Source organism: Myotis yumanensis, unplaced genomic scaffold (assembly GCF_028538775.1).
Source record: "Myotis yumanensis isolate MYYU_CA2020_CCGP unplaced genomic scaffold, mMyoYum1.0.hap1 SCAF_12, whole genome shotgun sequence".
In the NCBI taxonomy this organism is placed as follows: domain Eukaryota; kingdom Metazoa; phylum Chordata; class Mammalia; order Chiroptera; family Vespertilionidae; genus Myotis; species Myotis yumanensis.
The window spans coordinates 56,527,517-56,548,015 of NW_027223763.1; the positions used below are offsets into that span (position 1 = coordinate 56,527,517).

Here is a 20,499-nt window from a genome sequence, read left to right on the forward strand (position 1 = left end):
AGGAGAAATGCCCGCATGTGTGATTATATGCGATTCAGGGGCTGGAGCCCATGGTTTGTTTGGATGGTCAGGGATTTGGAAAGAACATGATGGGAACATTGAAGACAACAAGGTCTGCGGAAGAGGTGTGTGGATGAACCTCTCTGAATGGGCAAAAGCCATGAAGACAGTTGTGTCGCATGTGCATGTTCACTAAAGGCTGACCTCAGAAGAGGAGGATTTTAATAACCAAGTGGATGGGTTGACCTATCCTGTGGACAGTGGTCAGTCTCCTTGCTCAGCCACCTCTGTCAAAGTGGCCAAGGTAACATATACACTCGTGCATACGATTCCCTTTACCAATTTATTTTCACAACAATTCCAGTCAAACCTTAATAAAATTCAAAATCTCTAATATATCACAATTGGACAGGTATCTACTCCCAACGTTTCACCTCACCCAGAACATCAAAATCATTCCCCAAGTTGGTAAGCAATTCCTGGTTATTATAAATTTTAACCATAACTTGGGGAATGTCACTCCATCACCTATTTTTCATTTCAGAGCCGTCATTGCTATAGCAACAATACTTCTGATGTGGAAATGGAACTGGATTCCTAGGCCTTCTTACCGAAAAACGTTATTTCTCCATCAGAGTGCTATATGCTTCCCTTATTGTACAACCCAAAATTATTCTGAACATGTGCAGGACTTTACAACACAGACTGGCCAAAGCCCTCACTGGGTCTCAACAGAAGAAAACTGATCCCACTCTACCACTTACCAACCAGACCCAGGCAGAGGGTCAGGGTGAGGTTCAAATACAGTACAGAAGGCACTGAAAACCTACGATCTTTTACAAACGATTCTGGTGGATATATAATTATTTACTTACCAAATTAAAGGCCCCTATTCCAAGTTTGACACCCCCTTCAAACTCATGGAAGAACTGTTGCTCAACTTTGTTCTTCTGAAGTATATGCAGGATAGAAAGACATTCTCTGGATTGAAGACAAAAGTTAGAGCATAAATTTATTATGACTCTGAAAATGATTAAGTCAAATTTCACACTTACACACCATAAAATAATTGTCATTGGCCAAAATTCTAGAAAATATCTAAGTAGATGCTGCTGTGTTGAGTTTTACTTTTAAAGCTATTGCGTAATTATCAGTTAGGAAAAATGGCACACTCCTTTCTACACTGTTTACCAGGACTAATCCTCTGGGCTTAAAGCAAGAGAGGTTCAAACATCAGCAAGTATGACCCAGGAGATGTAGGACTGCAGAACCTCGGTCTCCCAGCCTCCCACAATGCGGTAGAGGGGACTTCCTGGGTGCGGTTCATTCCCCAGCCACCCAATCTTCCATCAACTAACTGAGATGCTACTGACAAAAAACCCCTGAATTTCAGTGTGATCACCATAGTCTCCAATAGACCAAATGAATTAGAGCTTGTGACTAGGAAACACTGAAAGAAGAAAGCAAATTCCATCACAATAGCTCCATTTGCCCTCTTATTTTTTCCTGTTCCTCCAAGGAAATCTTACTGATTTCTCACTTTAATATCTTTTCTATGCATTTCTCCCGTTCCCTTCACATCTTCAAAAGAGAAATGCAAATTAAACTCAATGACAAAGATATAAAATTTATAATAACCAGGAATTGCTTACCAAATTGGTAAACATATTTTAAGGACATTAAGAAATAACCAGATATTATGTGTTATGATGTAATTATAATGCATGCACCTATATTATGATGTGTTTAAGTCAAATTTATTTAACCTGAATCTAATAATCCTGTAGCTCAAACTTGCAGATTACAGGAAATATAAGGAGCTATGAACTGAATTATGTCTCACCCCCCACAAATTCATAACCACCCAGTACACTGGTGTGACAATCAGAGAAAATTGAGTAAAGTCAATACATTAGTTCATGATACATTAGTTCATAAATCAATGTTAGTTTCTTGATTTTAATAACTGTACTGTGGTTCTATAAGATGTTAAGTTTTGTGAAACTGAGTAAAGAATATCTGAAAGTTCTTATAAAATTCTGAAATTATTTCAAAGTGAAAAAATTTTAAAAACACACAAAAGTTTAAAGGTCTTCGTACTTTAGGATTATAAAAAAACACTTTCCTATGTTTTATTAGTATTCTTTCTAAAATATTCTAATATTAAATCTATATGGAATTTATTTTTGCAAAGTCATTTTTTCAAAATGAAGACCAATTTTCCCAAAATCATTTGTTAAAGTCGCTGTCTTCCTCCACTGTTCTGAAAGAGATTTGTGTATGTATAGGAATTTCGTATATTTTAATACACACAAGTGTGTGTACACGTGCATACACACACATGACGCATCTGTTTTAAAACCCCATGTTCCATTCCACTCGTATATGTCTGTGCCATTATAAGACTATTTTAATTTCTTCAGTTTTTTAAGTTTTGATGACTAGAAGCAATCAATTTTAACATTCATTTATATCTTCTAAAAATATTTTGAGAGAAAAGTTAAAAACAGTTTATCAGGATCCCACAATCCATCCCCCTCCAGGGTTTTTGAATGGAATATAATTTTATGAAATCATTTTGGGTAAAAGTATCTCTTAAAATACTAAATGCTTCAGTCTGAAAATACACAGGAAAAAATGAAGAACACCAAAAATGGTAGCTATATGGATACATAAAGAAGACTCTAATATAAGACTATTTCAACAAAAGATTGGCACTGCATTGTGAGGTTTATAATATGCATATGTGTACTATCATCAGAATAGTATAAAAGACAATAGGTAGAATATTAAACTATACTTTTGCAAAGTTCTTATATTTTATGTGTAATGGTACAATATTAACTCTAAGTTGACCGTGACAAGAAGTATATTGCATTCACTAGAGCAACTATTAAAAAATTAAAGATGGCTACAGCTGAGAAAATAAAAGGATTATTTACTATTTTAATTTATTAAAGCAAAAGAAGGGAAAAAACCAATGAGGCAAAGTGAAAAAACAAAATGGTAGTCACAAGTGCAAACATATTGTCATACTGATAAAAACGAAGGACACAATGATGCACAGCTACAAGAAAGGCAATTTAAATATTTTTAAAAGTAAAAGAATATTTGCCACGCAGACACTAATTATAAAATAGCATGAATAGCTATATTAATATCAGAAAGAAAAAAAGATTTCAAGACAAGGAATATTATAAGGAGTTAAGTAGGGACAATTCATACTTATAAAAAGGTTAATTTATTGGGAAAATAAACCAATTAAAAATATATAAGCCTAACAACAGAGTTTCTAAATATACAAAGCAAACACTGATGTAACTAAAGGGAGAAATAAATGACTCCAGAATCAAAGTTAGGGAGTTTTAACATTGTGAGTAAATGATAAAACCACTAGATAAAAATCAAAAAGGATACAGAAACTACGAACAACACCATGGTCCACCTTAATTGAACATTTGAATCACTGCAGAAATTCTATTGGGCAATGCTGCTCTAGAGGCTGGGCCAAAGATATACCTGTCATTTTAAATTTATGAATTGTTTGTAGAAGAGAGATACTAAGATTACCTAAACATAAATTATCAGCTAATGTTCAGTTGTTTTCCCTTAAAATTACATTGAAATTTATATGCTGTTGTCCTATAGCAGTGATGGCGAACGTATGACACGCGTGTCAGAGGTGACACGCAAACTCATTTTTTCGGTTGATTTTTCTTTGTTAAATGGCATTTAAATATATAAAATAAATATCAAAAATATAAGTCTTTGTTTTACTATGGTTGCAAATATCAAAAAATTTCTATATGTGACACGGCACCAGAGTTAAGTTAGGGTTTTTCAAAATGCTGACACGCCGAGCTCAAAAGGTTCGCCATCACTGTCCTATAGCAATCAATCAGTAAGCCAGAAATCAAGTGCATTTTTTCCAACATCAAATTTAAAAAAAAACCCTAGTCATAAATTTTGAAGTCCAAAATGGTCCATAGTACAGGAAAAACTACATCATCGTGGTCAAAAATACAAACTTCCAGTGGTAAGATTTAAAAAGCCCACATCTTAAATTTTAACTTACTTATATATATGGTAACTCGTCCTAATTTTGAGTCCACCTTTGATGAAGTTGATCATATTTTCATCCTGAAAACAATTCAATTAAATAATTAGATCATCTAGCAGGAGATTCTTAAACCTTCCCCACAGCTATGTAGCTGTGTGATCTGAACAAGATACCATCTTTTGAGAACATCATTTTTAAAATTAAAACATTCTTATTGTTTTATATTTGAAATACCATTTCGTCATTTTTCTTCCAAGTTAGAGGACAACAGAAAGGAAACATTTTTTAAATCCTCAAATTATTTTAAGAAAGTAATTAAAGAAATAACTCTCACAATAAGGGGCCATATTGGTGAATACAAACGTACTTTAATGAACTTTCTTCTCGGTTCAATAGAATCCAAAATGGTTGGCCCTAGGAATATGATCTAAGGCCTTTGCCGTCCCTGTCCACCATACTCCAGTCAATGGGATTCGGTTCTTTTTTTCACAGGGTATTTTAATAGACAAAGACCATTTATCATTGTGAGTGTCATTCATATATATTTCCAAACTAAAAATAACTGTTCTGGATTCTAAATTTCTTGTCAATAATGTGAAGTTTTGTTTTTTGGGGGAAATGCACTTCTCTTTGCCCAATGGTCATCAACCATCAAATTGAGGCAGTTGGCCTAAATGAATGGCATTTTTAGACTCAGCATTCTAAGGTTCCAAAAGTCTCTTTAAAAAGCATATCAAATTAACTGCTTGAAGGAAGTTACTACAGGGTAGCAAAAGGAGGTTTACAGTTGTCTGTATGGGAAATAATACAATAAATAATAATACAATAATAAACTTTGTTTTGTGTACTCACAACTGTAAACCTATTTTTGCCCCACCCTGTATAATAGATGATGCAAATGGAGATGGTCCCATGTTTCCCATTTCTCAGAATACTTTTCTAAGCTACTAATATCGGAAAAATGCTCTGGTATTTATCTCCTGTGCACTTGAACATCATCTGAAGCAAAAGAAAAATTGACTTTAGTTTACTAATTTCATTAATTACTTAACTATTTAACATTTAAATTATTATAATATTAATAAATACAAAATTCACTACACAATTTTTATCATTGTATTTTAAGATTACACAAATTGCAATAATGGCCAGAAAAATATGTGCTTAAATTAGATTAAAATCTGCCTCAAATAAGAATATTTTATTTCATGATTCACCAAACATTGGCTGAATGCCTGTTTTACACTAGGGCACCCGGATGCAAAATTAGACGAAAGCAATGCAATGTGCTAAGCAGCGGTTCTCAAGCTGTGGGTCGCGACCCCTTTGGGGGCCGAACAACCCTTTCACAGGGGTCGCCTAAGACCATCGGAAAACACATATATAATTACATATTGTTTTTGTGATTAATCACTATGCTTTAATTATGTTCAATTTGTAACAATGAAATTGGGGGGTCACCACAACATGAGGAACTGTATGAAAGGGTCGCAGCATTAGGAAGGTTGAGGACCACTGTGCTAAGGGATGAAGGAATGCATGCGGATGGAGACATGCACGGCGGGATGCCATAACAGCATAAAGGTGGGAGGGCTGGAGGACGGGAAGTATTGGTGCTTAAAGCACATGTGTACACACGTACACACACACACACACACACACACACTGATTAGGAAGTAGCCTGGTGAAGAAAGGCAAAGCAGATGTAAAGTTTGCAAGCAAAGGAAAATTCAGTGGGAAGGTGAGAAAGCATTACAGGTCACGGGGTGCTTGGCCATCCTCAGCACTGCTGCAGAAATCTACAGCAAAGGGAATGACGAAGGAGTAAAAAAGCCACCTCTACCCAGGCCACTCGAATATGCAACATACCTGCCACCTGAGGCCTTCGGGAAGAGGGAGCGGGGAACTAGGGGAGATACCGGTTTAGTTTGAAAAAGCCTCCTCCATTTCTGGTATTCTAACACAGAACCACTGCTGTAGTCCATGAGTGCTACTCAAGGCTGAAGCAGAGGAATGACAAGGTGAGGTGCTCATCTTTGAGAGGGAGCTCAATTGCACAATGGAGAATGAGCGGGAGGTCAGAGAAATTAGAGAGTTACGGGGTTGCTGTCCAGCCCATGGAAGAGCTGAGGCGCACCTCCACTGGACAATTATAATCAGAAGGAAGAGGAAGAGTTGGAGCTGCTAACTCTTCCCAAGGTAAAAGAGGCATGACCATGAGACTGACTGGATGCGGAGGCGTGCGGAAGAGGAAAACCATGGATATCTCCCGGACGTTTGATTACAAGTATCCAAGCATAACATAAGCCTTCAAATCACAGATGTGGTTGTCAAATCCCCATTTGGGAAACACATCAGAAAAAAGCGAAGGCCTCCGTGACTAATATCATGTTTATTTACTAAGGCAGGAAGACTTGTTTTTTTTTGTTGTTGTTTTTTTAAATATATTTTATTGATTTTTCACAGAGAGGAAGGGAGAGGGATAGAGAGTTAGAAACATCGATGAGAGAGAAACATCGACCAGCTGCCTCCTGCACATCTCCCACTGGGGATGTGCCCGCAACCCAGGTACATGCCCCTGACCGGAATCGAACCTGGGACCTTTCAGTCCGCAGGCCGACGCTCTATCCACTGAGCCAAACCGGTTTCGCCGGGAAGACTTGTTTTTAATCAGCCTTCATAATACGTTGGATTTTAAGAAACAGGGTCATGGGCCCGATGGATTCAATTTTGCCAAACCAGGATCCAACCTAAGCAGTCAACCTCCAGCAAAAGAGAAAAGCAATTCTCAATACAATGTGAAACGCTGAGACTGAGGAAGATTCTTTTCATATTACAGCTGAATTTCTACCTCTTACAATCTCCACCCCACGGCTGCCCCACGGTGCCCATCACCGCCACCCATGCTTTTTAGAAGCATTGGAAGATACAATGATAGGTACTGGTGGCAACGGTCCCTCGAGGTGAAATTAAAATACCTCCTAGGGAAATGAGTCATGGTTTTGTTAGTGACTTTTTAAAAATGCTCATTCAGAGGAAGAACTAAAAGCAAGACAGGGGAATGAGAAGAGGGAGAAGGAGAAAAATAAAAACTGAAGTATGCATGAAAGGTGTGGCTCTCGGTGCATGCATAACTGAGCTCCGCTGAAGCAGCTGATGCAAGAAGGGAACGGCCAAGGATTAGGGAAGCCTTTTATGCCCGGGCCACTGCTGTGTGCAGCCCTCTACCAAGAAGAGCAAGCACAGAGGGAGAGAGAAGCTTGGTTTTCATACAGAGGAGCATCCTGAAATTAGGTGTGGTACTTGCAAGACAGTTTCTTTAAAAGGTAGTCGTTTCCAGTAGACTGCAGTTTGAAAAAGACTCTAAGTACATGTGAATAGGAATAAAGCTCCCTGGTTTATGAGAATAACAAGTATCTTTCATTGCAGCTCTAAGTCAAAAGAACTGAAGCGCTGACATGGAAGGAGCCATGTTTTTTCTATGGAGTTTTGGCAGGCTACCCTACCCCAGCAACATGGACTCCAAAGCAAAGGTTCGTTACCTGCACAAAGGTGAGTGCTGCTTTCTGTAGGAGACACTCGGCATAACAGATTTCGGCATGCATTTCCTCTATGAAAAGAAACAAATAAAATTATATTAAGGAAAATCCCAGTGCACAGTAATTGTTCTGAGATGTTCAGAAAAGACTGGTAGATCAATGAGCCCAAGAGAAATGCAAAACCCTAGATTGCCCTGATGCTTCTGCAAAAGTGGAACGATGACCTCCGTTCTCAGTCTCTCCCCAAGATTTTCCCAGAATGTGCAAACTGGCCCAGGAGAGTCATCTTATGGTTCCACTCAAATGTGAGGGCAAGGAGTCGGGCCGTTAGTGTCAGGGACCCGAACTCAGCTTGTAAGTGGAAACCAAAATTCAAAAGCATTAAAACCAAAACAGAAAACCACTTATTTTTAATAGCAATATTTAAGCTTAACAGTTATAAAGATTGAAAAAACTAACTTACATTTGTGAATTCTAGCTTCTAAAATATGAAGGTACGATAATCATGGCAATGATCAGACACAATAGTGACCTGAAAACAGCCATTCTCTAGAGCTCCGTGACAAAGAACTGTGCTGTGTGCACACGTCATGGCCCCTACACACAAAAGCCATGTGAAAAGCGCACGAGCCAGGTTTGAGCCTATGTTGATGGCTGTGACACCGAGCACGGGAACAAAGGCCTGGAACGGGGGCTCTGTGCAGCATGTATATCCCAGGGGCCCGTGGAGCGCCTCAAACACTGGGTCTATCTTCCCACACAAGACATTACACTTGCAGAGACTGGGGAGAAGCGGGGAATCTTTGCATTTTTGCATGAAAAACATCAGTTGATTCCTGTTTTATCCCTGAGATGCAAATGGGTATTTTATTTAAGTAAATGAGCTTGGGGTGTTTAACAGCCCGGGTTGGAGGAGAGGCTCTGCCAAGTACTCAGCTGTAGGACCTCCAGAAAGCTCCCCAGCCTCTCCCTGCTGGTCTCCTCGTTTGTACGGCCTGGCTACAAGGTCTCTACTGCAGAGCTCAGGAACCGGTGAGGTGCTGGGTGTGGAGCTCACCACTCCAAGAAGCACCTGATACATAAATAAAGCAGGACATTCTGTGTGCCGCACTGAAAAATAGGGTGTTTCTGTGCTAGCGGAAAAGCTGTTGAATTAAACTGGATAAGAACTACTGCTTTTATTTACACACCAGACCCCGACCTCTGTCACACACACACACACACTACACACCACTGGTTTTCACAAATGGGTTCAACGTCCTGCCATGCTCATATTACACAGATTGAATTTACAAAAAAAGCAACTCTGCCTCTAAGATCCCCCACGAGCACCCATAAGGATGGGCTGCACTTGAGGAGTGGTGGCCTGTGCACATCCCTGCAGCATCGACAGGGTCTCAGTCCTTCGAAACACCCCACCTCCACGTGTGCTTTTGGACTTTCCCGGTGTATTCAGTCGATAAAAACTGGCAACTTCTATTTGTAGAGCCACCTGACTATCCTCTCCCCCGGGTACACTTGTAACGAAGCGGGCATGGTTAGGAACTATTCACTTTGAAAGCCTGCTCAGTAACCCAGACGGTTGGCGGTTGGCGTGGGGCAGGTGCCGCGGGGGAAGCTGCCGTTGGGCGAGGAAAGTGCGGACCACCTGCAGGTGTGCCTGTGGCTGAAGCACCAGGTGTAAAGGGAGGTGTGGCCACTGAGTCTGGAAATGTTAAGTCAGAGCTAAATTATGGACAACACTGAATGTCAGAGTCGGGGCTCGATTCGGGAGGCAATGGCGAGTCCTCGCACAGGATCTGGGCAGAAGGGTGGCAGGGTCAGAGTTACGTTAAAGACAGACAAATCTATCAGCAGCTGAAGGATGTAAGCAGAAAGCAGAGATAAAAGGCAAGGACGTTTGAACTCCATGTACATATTCTTCACATTAAATCCCTCTCCCATCCTAAGCACTGCCTGTAACTATGTGTTCCTCAAGGCAATTCAAAAGCCATTCAGGGCGATATGCCAGCCACGAGAGAAGGACGGGTGTGTTCCATGTTAAACCCATGAAAAGTTTAATTAACTATATTTCCTCCTGCACCCAACCAGCCACTCAAGGATGTAAATGAAAATTACCAAGAGGAAAAACAAATCACACGCTAAAGCTACAATGTTTTGACATGCTCCCTTGAACACAAAGTCTGTTTGGATTGCAAATTCAATAGGAATAAATGCAACTTAATTTGTGAAAGTCTTATTTCTTCGATGTCTTAGTTCACTGAAGGGAATACCTTCATTTTGCATTGAAATGCTAGCTAAGCATGCCTTTGGGTATAAAAGTCTAAGTAAGCCTATATTTCAGAATAGGCTATAGTCATAAGTTCACTTATTTTTTTAACTTATGATTATTAATTAATTTTTATTTTTTAGAGCAGTTTTACTAGTAGACTTCACAGCAAAACTGAGTGCATGGTACAGATTCCCCACATAGCCTCTACCCCCACACATGCATAGTCTCTCCCACTATCAACAATCCTCCCCTCCCCAGGGATACATTTGTTACAATTGATGAATCTCCATTGGCATCATAATCACCCAAAGTCCATAGTTTACACGAGGTCTCACTCTTGGTGTTGCACATTCTCTATGTTTGGACAAACGTACAATGACATGTATTCACCGGTATGGTATCCTACAGGGTGCCTCAGTGCCCTAAAAATCCTCCATGTTCTACCTATTTACGCCTCCACATGATCCCCCCGCAGCCACGGATCTTTTCACTCTCTCCGTAGTTTTGACGTTTACAGAATGTCATATACTTGGAGTCATACAGTATGTAGCCTTTTCTGATTGCTGTCTTCTGCTTAGTAATATGCATTTAAGGTTCTTCCATGTCTTCCCATGATTTCATAGCTCTTTCTTATTCTTTTTTTTTTATTGTTTTATTGCTTAAAATATTACAAAGATCTTTCTTATTCTTAGTGCTAAATAATATTCCATTGTCTGGATGTTTATCCACTCACCTACAGGGAGACATCTTGGTTGCTTACAAGTTTGGGCATTTATGAATAAAGCTGCTATAAACATTCATTTGCAGGTTTTTGTATAACCATGAAGTTTCAGCTCTTTGAGGAAATATTAAGGAGAGCAACTCCTGGATTGTATGGCAAAAGTATGTTTAGTTTCACAAGAGACTGCCAAACTAGCTCCCAAAGTGGCTGAACCATTCTGCATTCACATCAGCCGTGAAGGAGAGTCCCCGAGGCTCCACATCCTCGCCAGCATTTCCTGTGGTCAGTGTTCCAGATTTTGGACATTCTAACAGGTGTGTAGCAGTGTCTCATTGTTGTTTACTTTTTAATATTTAGTAAAAAAGTATTCTAGATTTTCTAAAGTGCTATGTCCAAAGACATAATAAGATCAGAACACAGCACCATCTATTTTCAACATCTCTAACGCAGGAACAATTCAACATTTCCCTTATCCATATATGACACATTCGATGACCTTTTCTACACGTCTACAGGAGAAAGTTTGGGTTACAGAGGAAAGAACAATGGCTTAGAGAAAGGTAGATCAGGTTTGAACTATGCTCTGCTGGGCCATGTGCTTAAACTTCTGAACATTAATTCCTACTCCATAAAAGGAAGTTACACAGATTAGATTGAATAATGCTAAGGAAAGCATCAAGAACAAAGTCTGACACAAAGACATAATTGGGCATTATCACTATTACCTTTTAAATGATGATTATTACTTATACTGACACTAAAAATACTGTTATTCTTCCCAAAACTAAGGTGTAAAAAAAAAAAAACCCTCAAATGTCAGCCTTCATATTGAAAAAAAAAAAAAAAAAGGAAAGCTGAAGGCACAAGGCACTGGAGAGAAACCAGACCATTTAAATTCCCACTGATCTACTTTAGTGGCCTTTAGGATTACTGGGGCCAATTTACATCAATGACCCAAAGATGGAAAATATGAAGCCATATTCTACCCAAAACCAAGGGGATAAAGAAAATTCTTATTGGTTCCTACAGGTTATTTTCTGGAGAAAAAGGTAGTGGGCTCCAGCTGCCTGGGGTGACACAGGAAATGCCGTTCTGCTCTGTAATGGTTTAAGGGTCGACATCATATCATACCCTTTAGGAGCAAGTCCCAGAGGCCTCTCCTGTAATCAGTGCCTAGCCTCACATCTTACAAATGTTCCCAAGTTCTTCAATGTGTACAACAGGTTGGTGATAATGTTCTTCTAACAAAATAAGACCTCACAATACAACACATTAAAAAACTGTGTCTGACCCTGGCCATTTTGGCTCAGTGGATAGAGCATCAGCCCATGGGCTAAAGGGTCCCAAGTTTGATTCCAGTCAAGGGCATGTACCTCAGTTGCAGGCTCAATTCCAGATCCTGGTCAGGGCATGTGTGGGAGGCAACCAATAGATGTGCCTCTCTCACATGGATGTTTCTCTCTATCTCCCCCTCACTCTCTCTAAAAATCAATGGAAAAATACTCTATGAGAAGGATTAACAAAAAATAATAAAAATAAATAAAAAACTGTGCCTGACATACATGTGAAGACCAGGCATGACTCTGACAGAATAGTTCTGGCCTTAATCAGCCACATCCACCTCCACTATTGGAGTTACCTCTTCCAGGGAGTCAGTCTGACAATGACGACAGGTGCACAAATTCGCCTTGGATGGCAGAGCTTTGCTCTAGGCTGGCCACGTCTGAAGAACATGATTTTCTCCTCTGCAGGACATCTGGGTGTTCTTTTCTTAGAAACAATTCTGACTAGAGTGTCACACTTATAAAACAGAGCTGATCAGGGACCTTCTGCCCTCATCTCAGTGGGAACATAAAGGAATTGACAACAAAAAGAGTCATTCCTTTCCCTCTCCAACTAATCAAAGTGCTATGGCCATTCCCGGATTCTCGAATATTTCCTAAATATCCACAAACCAAACATCGTCCATATTGTGAAACATAATCGATGTGTTTTTTTAAGATATCAGAATTACTCCTTTTAACCTTGAAAACAATAGCTTGCAGAAAAATAGCAACTCTCATACATGGGTGGTAAAAATATAAACTGACCTAACTCTTTGGAGAAAACACAGGTAGCATCTATAAATATTAACAACTTTCAAATCCTAAGTCCCAGTCATTTCACTTTTAGGACTTTTCCTCTGAAACACTTACAAAAATGTATGAAGACATAGGTTCTAGAATTTAGGACATGCTCCAGCTGGGTGGCTCAGTTGACTGGAGCATTGTCCCATACACCTAAATGTAGCAGGTTTGATTCCCAGTCAGGGCACATACCCAGGTTTGGGTTTGATCCCTGTGGCAACTGATTGATGTTTCTCTCTCACATCAATGTTTCTCTGTCTCTCCCTCCCTCTCCCTTCCTCTCTCTCTTTAAAATAAATGAAAACATACGCTCGGGTGAGGATTTTTTTAAAAAAGAATTTTAGGACAGCATCATTTGTAATAGTGAAAAAATAAAAACAATTTAACTGTAATTCAATAGATAAAACCAAGTAATTTACAGTACCCCATCCAGTGGAGTACTACATAACTATTAAACAGAATGAAATATAAGTTATATATACTGACATGGGAAAACATCAATATCCCAAAGAATAACATTATAGAACAATATATACTGGTATATTATGTAATTCTATGCTTGCAAAAATGATTAATACTTGAACAACTACAAACACCCCACATCTACCTTGTGTATATTTATATATATATGTGTGTGTGTGTGTGTGTGTGTATATATATATATATATATATATATATATATATTATATCTAATAATAGACAAACAGGGTAATTGACCATACCTTTGCTACGCTTCCCATTGGCTAATCAGCGAGATATGCAAATTAACCGCCAACAAAGATGGCAGTTAATTTGCATATGTAGGCGGGAAGCGGCGGAGTGAAGACTGAAGGCGGCTCTGGCCAGAGCGAAGGCCTGGGTCCCCGGTGCCGAAGGAAAACCAGTGCAGGCAGCCAGGGGAAGGGAAGGCCTCTAATATATATATTAGATTCTGTATATATATATATATATATACACAGAAAAGTATGCAAGGCTTCAAAACCAACTCCTACCAGTAGTTACTTCTGGAAGGTATGATAGGGAAGAGAAAAAGACATTCCATCTATTTTATATGATATATTTAAGTATTGGCTCTTACGAGGAGCATGATCCTGTTTTGATTTTTCAAAGGAAGGAAAAAATATAATCTTTTAAATGACTCTTACCTTCGGTCATCTGTTCCAATGATCCTCTAGAAAGAAGACTTGAGAAAGACTCTACAACCGTGCTTTTTTTCCTATATCTGCATAGAGTAAGCAGGAGGGAAGGAAAGAGGAAGAAGAAGTAACAAGAAATTAGCCAGAGCTCATTTTCACTCGACGTTCACTTCAGTCACAATCACACCAGAGAGTCATGAAGGCAGGCAGAGCTCAACACTACCATCCCCAGGGCAGAGACCACCCTGGGCAGCACTGCAGCCCCACCTCCCAGCACCGGGCTGGCATGCGGGGTGCTCAACCCCTGCTCGCTGAACACGTGCGTGGACAGACCAGCACAAAACAGTGACCCCAACCTGCCAAGCACCCCCCCCCCCTCCCCAGATCTGTGGCTGAACTCAGCATTTCTGTGGCAAGACTCACCACAGATGAAGAATGAACTTAAGAGTGTAATATCTGAAAGCTCTCTCTTCATGTGTGGGGCCACAAAATTAGGTGAGTATGTAATTCCACCAGGGTTAAAATTCACCAATGCTAGCTAACAGCTTTTGCCAGGGTCTTCCTATGGACACAGAGCAAAGATTAAAATAAAATTGGAAACCCATCTCATTTTCACCAACCAAAGTGTTCAACTACATTCTTTGTAAGCAAATAAAACATTCCTTTCTGAATTGGCAGCATCCCCTACGAAGAGAAGAATGTGCCTTGCTTGGCCTGGTTTGGATTGCGGTACGTAAACTCACCACAGGGAGACCCTGGAGCTGCTTGCTGCTAACCCCACTGAAATCTCAGCCCTGCTGGGCACTTCAAGTTACCACAGATGCCCCTCGTTTGGACAAATGAGAAGCGTACTCTAATTCCTAATAGGGATTTTGGTCTCTATTGCATAAAACTACATGAGGCCAAGAAAGCTTTGAAGCTCAAGTCCTTTTCCTACAACTGCGGCCAACTTCCAACAGCTCTCAGTCAGGCAAACCGCATTCATTTGATCACACAGACATATAGGTTTATAGTCATATCTCAAGCATGTAATTACTGAGTTCATACTTTTGGCAGGTTTGCAAGGCGTCCCTCATGGCAGAAATGCCATTTTGGATGTCCTGTTGCTCGAAGGTCATGATGGCCTGCAATACCACAATGGTACTGTAGCCCAAGGCATGGTACATGCTGTCCTTAGCCCTGGGGGCAACACAGGGAAATAGCACATTTCAATTCAAACTGGAAAGCATTGAGGCCTAGCCTGATAGTCATCATGAGAAATCCTAATACATGCATGTCTTGACTTTCACAGTGATAATCTTTACTCCTTTGCCATAGAACCCTGAAAGCATAGGAACTATAAAAGACAGGCCCTAAAACAACAATTTAAGCTCACACAGGCAGCACAGAACACTGCAGGCTGAAAGAAAAGGAGTCGAGATGCTTTTCCCTGTTTCAGCACAAGGGGGCAGCCTGCAAGTGCATTTCCTAGAAAATATTTCAAAGCAAACCGCTTTTCCGCAGCTGAACCAAGGGCAGTGTGCTGCCTTTAGCTCTGATATCAGTGCTACAATAAAAGCCACTAGAAATATATTTTGTGACGGATTCTGATATTTTTTGAAAGATAAAGACTCATTAAAAATTGTCCCCTCTCTGCCCTAACCGGTTTGGATCAGTGGATAGAGCGTTGGCCTGCGGACTGAAGGGTCCCAGGTTCGATTCTGGTCAAGGGCATGTACCTTGGTTGCGGGCACATACCCAGTAGGGCGTGTGCAGGAGGCAGCTGATCGATGTTTCTCTCTCATCGATGTTTCTAACTCTCTATCCCTCTCCCTTCCTCTCTGTAAAAAAATCAATAAAAAACATATTTTAAAAAAAATTGTCCCCTCTCTGCCCTAGCTGGTTTTGCTCAGTGGATAGAGCATCAGCCTGAGGATCAAAGGATCCTGGGTTTGATTCTGGCCAAGGGTATATACCTTGGTTTCAGGCTTCTCCCTGCCCCAGGCCCTGGTCAGGGCTTGTGTAGAAAGCAGCCAATTGATGTGTTTCTCTTACACCAATGTTTCTCTCTGTCTTTCCCTCTTTCTTCCCTAAAAAAATCAATGGAAAAATATCCTCGAGTGAAGATTAACAAAAAAAAATTGTCCCCTTTTCTCTCCCAGCCAGAGGCAACATTTTTGCAATAAAGTTAGGTAGGCAGACAAAAGCGCATTTTAAACTCCATCTCTAACCTAATCCCATTATCTGAGATTCCTGATTAAAGTTCTTGATAATTCACATTCCAGTGAGAATCACTTAGATTCTTAGGAAGGTCAACTAGTCCTGATGCATGGCAGACACCCCAGATTCTCAGGCTGTGAAAAAACCTCACCATCACTTTTCTTAAAACTTCTTAAATTACGTTAATTACTTATAAGATGTAAAATGTCAATGCACGATTCTGGTTTTAATTCAAATATTATCACAACAGCCTGCTGCTGTGCAAAACAAGTGCAAGCCACTTTATTCTCTTCCCCCACGGACATAGTCTAAACATCCTTCGGTAATTTGCAGCTTGTCCTGAACAGTGAGGGCACTGGTTGTTCAAAAGGACCGCAAGGAATAAGAGCAGCCCAAAGTTAATCAGTAACTGGGGTTTTAGACCTCATATTTAAACCGGAAGGTCCTCCAAGAGGAAAAAAAGTATTCAAGTAGGAAAAATAAGATCAGAGAATCTATAGCTCCATTAAATACAATACTAAATCATTTCTTCTCATTCCATATTATGTCCAGCTGATTTCAGTGGCATAGAAAAAAAAAAAGGAGACGTGTTTGACTGAAAAAGAGTCAGGCAGGCTGAGAGAGGAGAGACAAAGAAAAAAATACAGACAGACAGAAGACAGGGAAAGGTAGAGACACAAGACAGAGAGACGGAGAAGCCATTGGGCGAAAAGGTAGGAGACAGGCAAGGTAGAGGTTGGGAGACAAGCAATGGAGACAGCACTGGACAATTTCTATAGGCTACAGGCTTCACCATCTATCTATAATAATAAAAGCGTAATATGCTAATTAGACCGGAAAGCTGAATGACCTTCCAGACGTCCTTCTGGATGACCTTCTGGATAAAGCCGGGGCTGCAAGGGCCAAGCCTCTTGCACAAATTTCATGCACCGGGCCTCTAGCTTTAACATATATTCCTAACCTCTGAAATGCTAATTGATCAAGATCATCTAAATCTGAATAGAACTGCCTTCGCAGTTTCTCAGTAGGTAAATCCATTTCTAAGATTCAAGGTCAAGGACAAGAATCACATCACCGCCCTGGCTCGGTGGATAGAGCATCAGCCTGCAGACTGAAGGGTCCCAGGTTCGATTCCGGTCAGGGGCATGTGCCTGGGTTACGGGCACATCCCCAGTGGGGGGCATGCAGGAGGCAGCTGATCGATGTTTCTCTCTCATCGATGTTTCTGATTCTCTGTTCCTCTCCCTTCCTCTCTGTAAAAAAACCAATAAAATATATTTTAAAAAAAAGAATCACATCACCCTACTGATGGCTCAAAAGAATAAGATTCCCACTTTTGTGCCCAGCTAAGCTTCTAGAAAATTATGAGGTCTAAGCTTAACCCAAGGAAGTGACTGTGTCTGAAGAAACAATGTGAGAGTAAGCATTCCTGTCAAGCTATAGTTACACCACGGGGCTGGGGACTGTGGTCAAAGTGAGGCCTAATAAGGCTGAGCACAGAGGGGAAAAATTAACAATTACTATTAACTGAAATTAAGTTGTTTAACCTAAGTTTATCACATAAGCAGGGAGTCCCGATAATATTTATGTCATTTTAAATGTTAGCACTTGAGATAAGCATTTCTAGTTCTTCCCTTTCCCAATTCAAAGGAAACTCTTCTCAATTATATTTAAGGTTAAGAGGAACATCCGTAAAAATAGTTCACTGACGAAAGCAAAATGGAGCTCTATAAAACTACATAAATGACACTATTTAAACAAATATAGAAATTAAAGGATGAGAAAAAATCAGAAATTTTCTACTGAATAAAGTTGAAAAGACAGATTTCTTAACTGGATATTAAGAGGTCTCAAATATTTAGGTGGAAACACAAATAAATTAACTGACAAGTATGGCATAAAAGACATGAATGTCATCAAAAACATGTGAAAAAATATATTTTACCTAAAAGAAACAAAGTTAATTACCATGGTTGAAGCAATTCTAAGGCATCTTTAAATTTGTTATTCAGAAATAATTTCAGTGCCATTTCACATTCTTCCAGGCCATTCTTGAGATCCATCTTAGTTGATGATGACCTAAAGATCAAGAAAAATATATATGTAATTTCTATTTTTTACTATTAGCAAGTTGTCTCAGGGACTGTGTGTGTGTGTGCGCGCGCACGCGCGCACACATACTTTGCATACAGATAGGCTAAAATTCTAACTCTGCCACTTACTAGCAGTGTCTTGAACCTCTGGGAGCTGACTTCCTCATCTGTAAAATGGGACACCACACCCTACTTCATGGGGCCATGGTGAGGATGGAGTTTATGACAAATATGGCTCATTGTGGGCAGTGAATAAATGATAGTTATGCCCTCCCCCGCCCATCACTCCACCACAAGTAGAGGAACTGCCTTTTTTCATGGGAGAGGCCAAGGTTATTTGTTTTCATTTGGCTATATAAAGGGGAGAAATGTGCTTCAGTGGAAAACTGAATTGTCTAAGGGAGACCCCTCCTAGTTACTTGCTTTTGATTTTATGCGAGTTTTCTTACAACTCTGTGAATTGTAAGTAACTGATAGCAATGTAAACTATTTGTTGTCTATAGACCTATCAATTTAGTCCCAGCCAGTAGAGGTTCAACTGACTTCCCTCCAGCGTGAAAGAAGCTAGTTGTTCTTGAATTTACACATTCATTTCAACACTTTTTAGTCCATATAAATTTGTGCTGTCTTCATTTCTCCTTTGAATCTGCTATAATATCTGCCTAGTTCCTTCATTGATTAATGAGTTAAGTAAAGTCTTTCAAATGTGGTGATTTCTATATCTCTATGAGAGTCATGATTATATATTATTTGAAAATTATCTGTTAATTAATTATTGATAGAAATATTTCGGTAAGCAAATGAGTAGTACAATTTATTTCAAAGTACTTCATGTTGAATTTCCATGCCTCCAACCTCTCCAAATTCATTCTTTCAAGCATGAAAACAAAATCTTACCAGTTACTCATCTACCAAAAATGGTTTCTGAAGGTTCTACAGGAAACGGTCCTCTGCCTCTAAAACTTCCCATGGCTGGTTCCTTCCTGTTATTCAGATCTTAGCTCAAGAAGCATCAACTCAGAACTGCCTCAGTGGCCACACCCATACTGTCTCACTGTTTTTTCACTCCACACCACTCATTACCATCCCCCATGTCCCATGCAGCATTTTGGACATGTTTGTCTTTGTCTATCTTCCTACTCTAGAACACAAATGCTAGTCACTGCTGTGCCACCAGCATCTTCAGTGAGATCTAGAACATAGTACATACTCATTCAATATTGTTGAGCTGGTGGCTGGGTGGGTGGTGAGGTAAAGCTGATCTGGGTAGGAACACAGAATTCCTCATGCCTAGAGCTTGAAGGTGGTGCTGAAATGAGACAAGTTCTTGGTGGAGGGGTAGCTGAAGAGCTGAAAATTTGTGATGGTTAATTTTATGTGTCAACTTGACTGGACTAAAGGGATGTCCAGACAGCTGGTAAGACACTATTTCTGGATGTGTCTGTGAAGGGTGTTTCTAGAAGAGACTAGCTGTTGAATTGGTGAACTGAGTAAAGCAGATGGCCCTCCCCAGTGTGGGTGGGCATCATCCAATCCACTTTATCCAGTTGTCCATCGATGGATTGCTTCTATACCTTGGCTATTGTAAATAATGCTGCAGTGAACATAGGGGTGCATATATCTTTTCATATTAGTGTTTTGGATTTTTTTGGATAAATACCTAGAAGTGGGAATGCTGAGTCATATGTTAATCCTATTTTTAATTTTTTGAGGTAACTCCATACTGCTTTCCACTGTGGCTGCACCAGTCTGCATTCCCACCAGCAGTGCATAAGGGTTCACTTTCTCAGCATCCTCCCCAACACTTGTTTGTTGATTTATTGATGATAACCATTCTGCCAGGTGTGAAGTGATATTTCATTGTGGCTTTTTTTTTCTTTATTTATTGATTAAGGTATTACATATGTGTCCTTATCCCCCCATTGCCCACCCACCCCCGCTCATGCCCTCACCCCCCTGGTGTCTGTGTCCATCGGTTATGTTTATATGCATGCATACAAGTCCTTTGGTTGATCTCTCCCCCTTACTCCCACCCTCCCCTACCTTCTCTCTGAGGTTTGAGCATCTGATCGATGCTTCTCTGTCTCTGGATCTATTTTTGTTCATCAGTTTTTGTTGTTCATTATAGTCCACAAATGAGTGAGATCATGTGATATTTATCTTTCTCTGACTTATTTCGCTTAGCATAATGCTCTCCAGGACCATCCATGCTGTTACAAATGGTAGGAGTTCCTTTCATTGTGGCTTTAATTTGAATTTATCTGATGATTACTGACATAGAGCATCTTTTCATATGTCTATTCACCATCTGTATGTCCTCTTTGGAGACATGTCTATTTAGATCCTCTGCCTG

General features: G+C 40.0%; 1 protein-coding gene across 2 annotated transcripts in view; it reads right to left on the bottom strand.

Annotated features, from left to right (window-relative positions):
* TTC39B (tetratricopeptide repeat domain 39B) overlaps positions 1–20,499 on the bottom strand; it is a 116,245-nt gene that overhangs the window by 31,720 nt on the left and 64,026 nt on the right. For both annotated transcript variants that reach the window (XM_070431701.1, XM_070431702.1), the window contains 6 exons: positions 18,022–18,132; positions 14,902–15,033; positions 13,864–13,940; positions 7,603–7,670; positions 4,076–4,140; positions 876–981 (listed from right to left, as the gene is read on the bottom strand). In XM_070431701.1, coding sequence (XP_070287802.1) covers positions 876–981; positions 4,076–4,140; positions 7,603–7,670; positions 13,864–13,940; positions 14,902–15,033; positions 18,022–18,132 — 559 coding nt within the window. The remainder of the gene's footprint in view (positions 1–875; positions 982–4,075; positions 4,141–7,602; positions 7,671–13,863; positions 13,941–14,901; positions 15,034–18,021; positions 18,133–20,499) is intronic.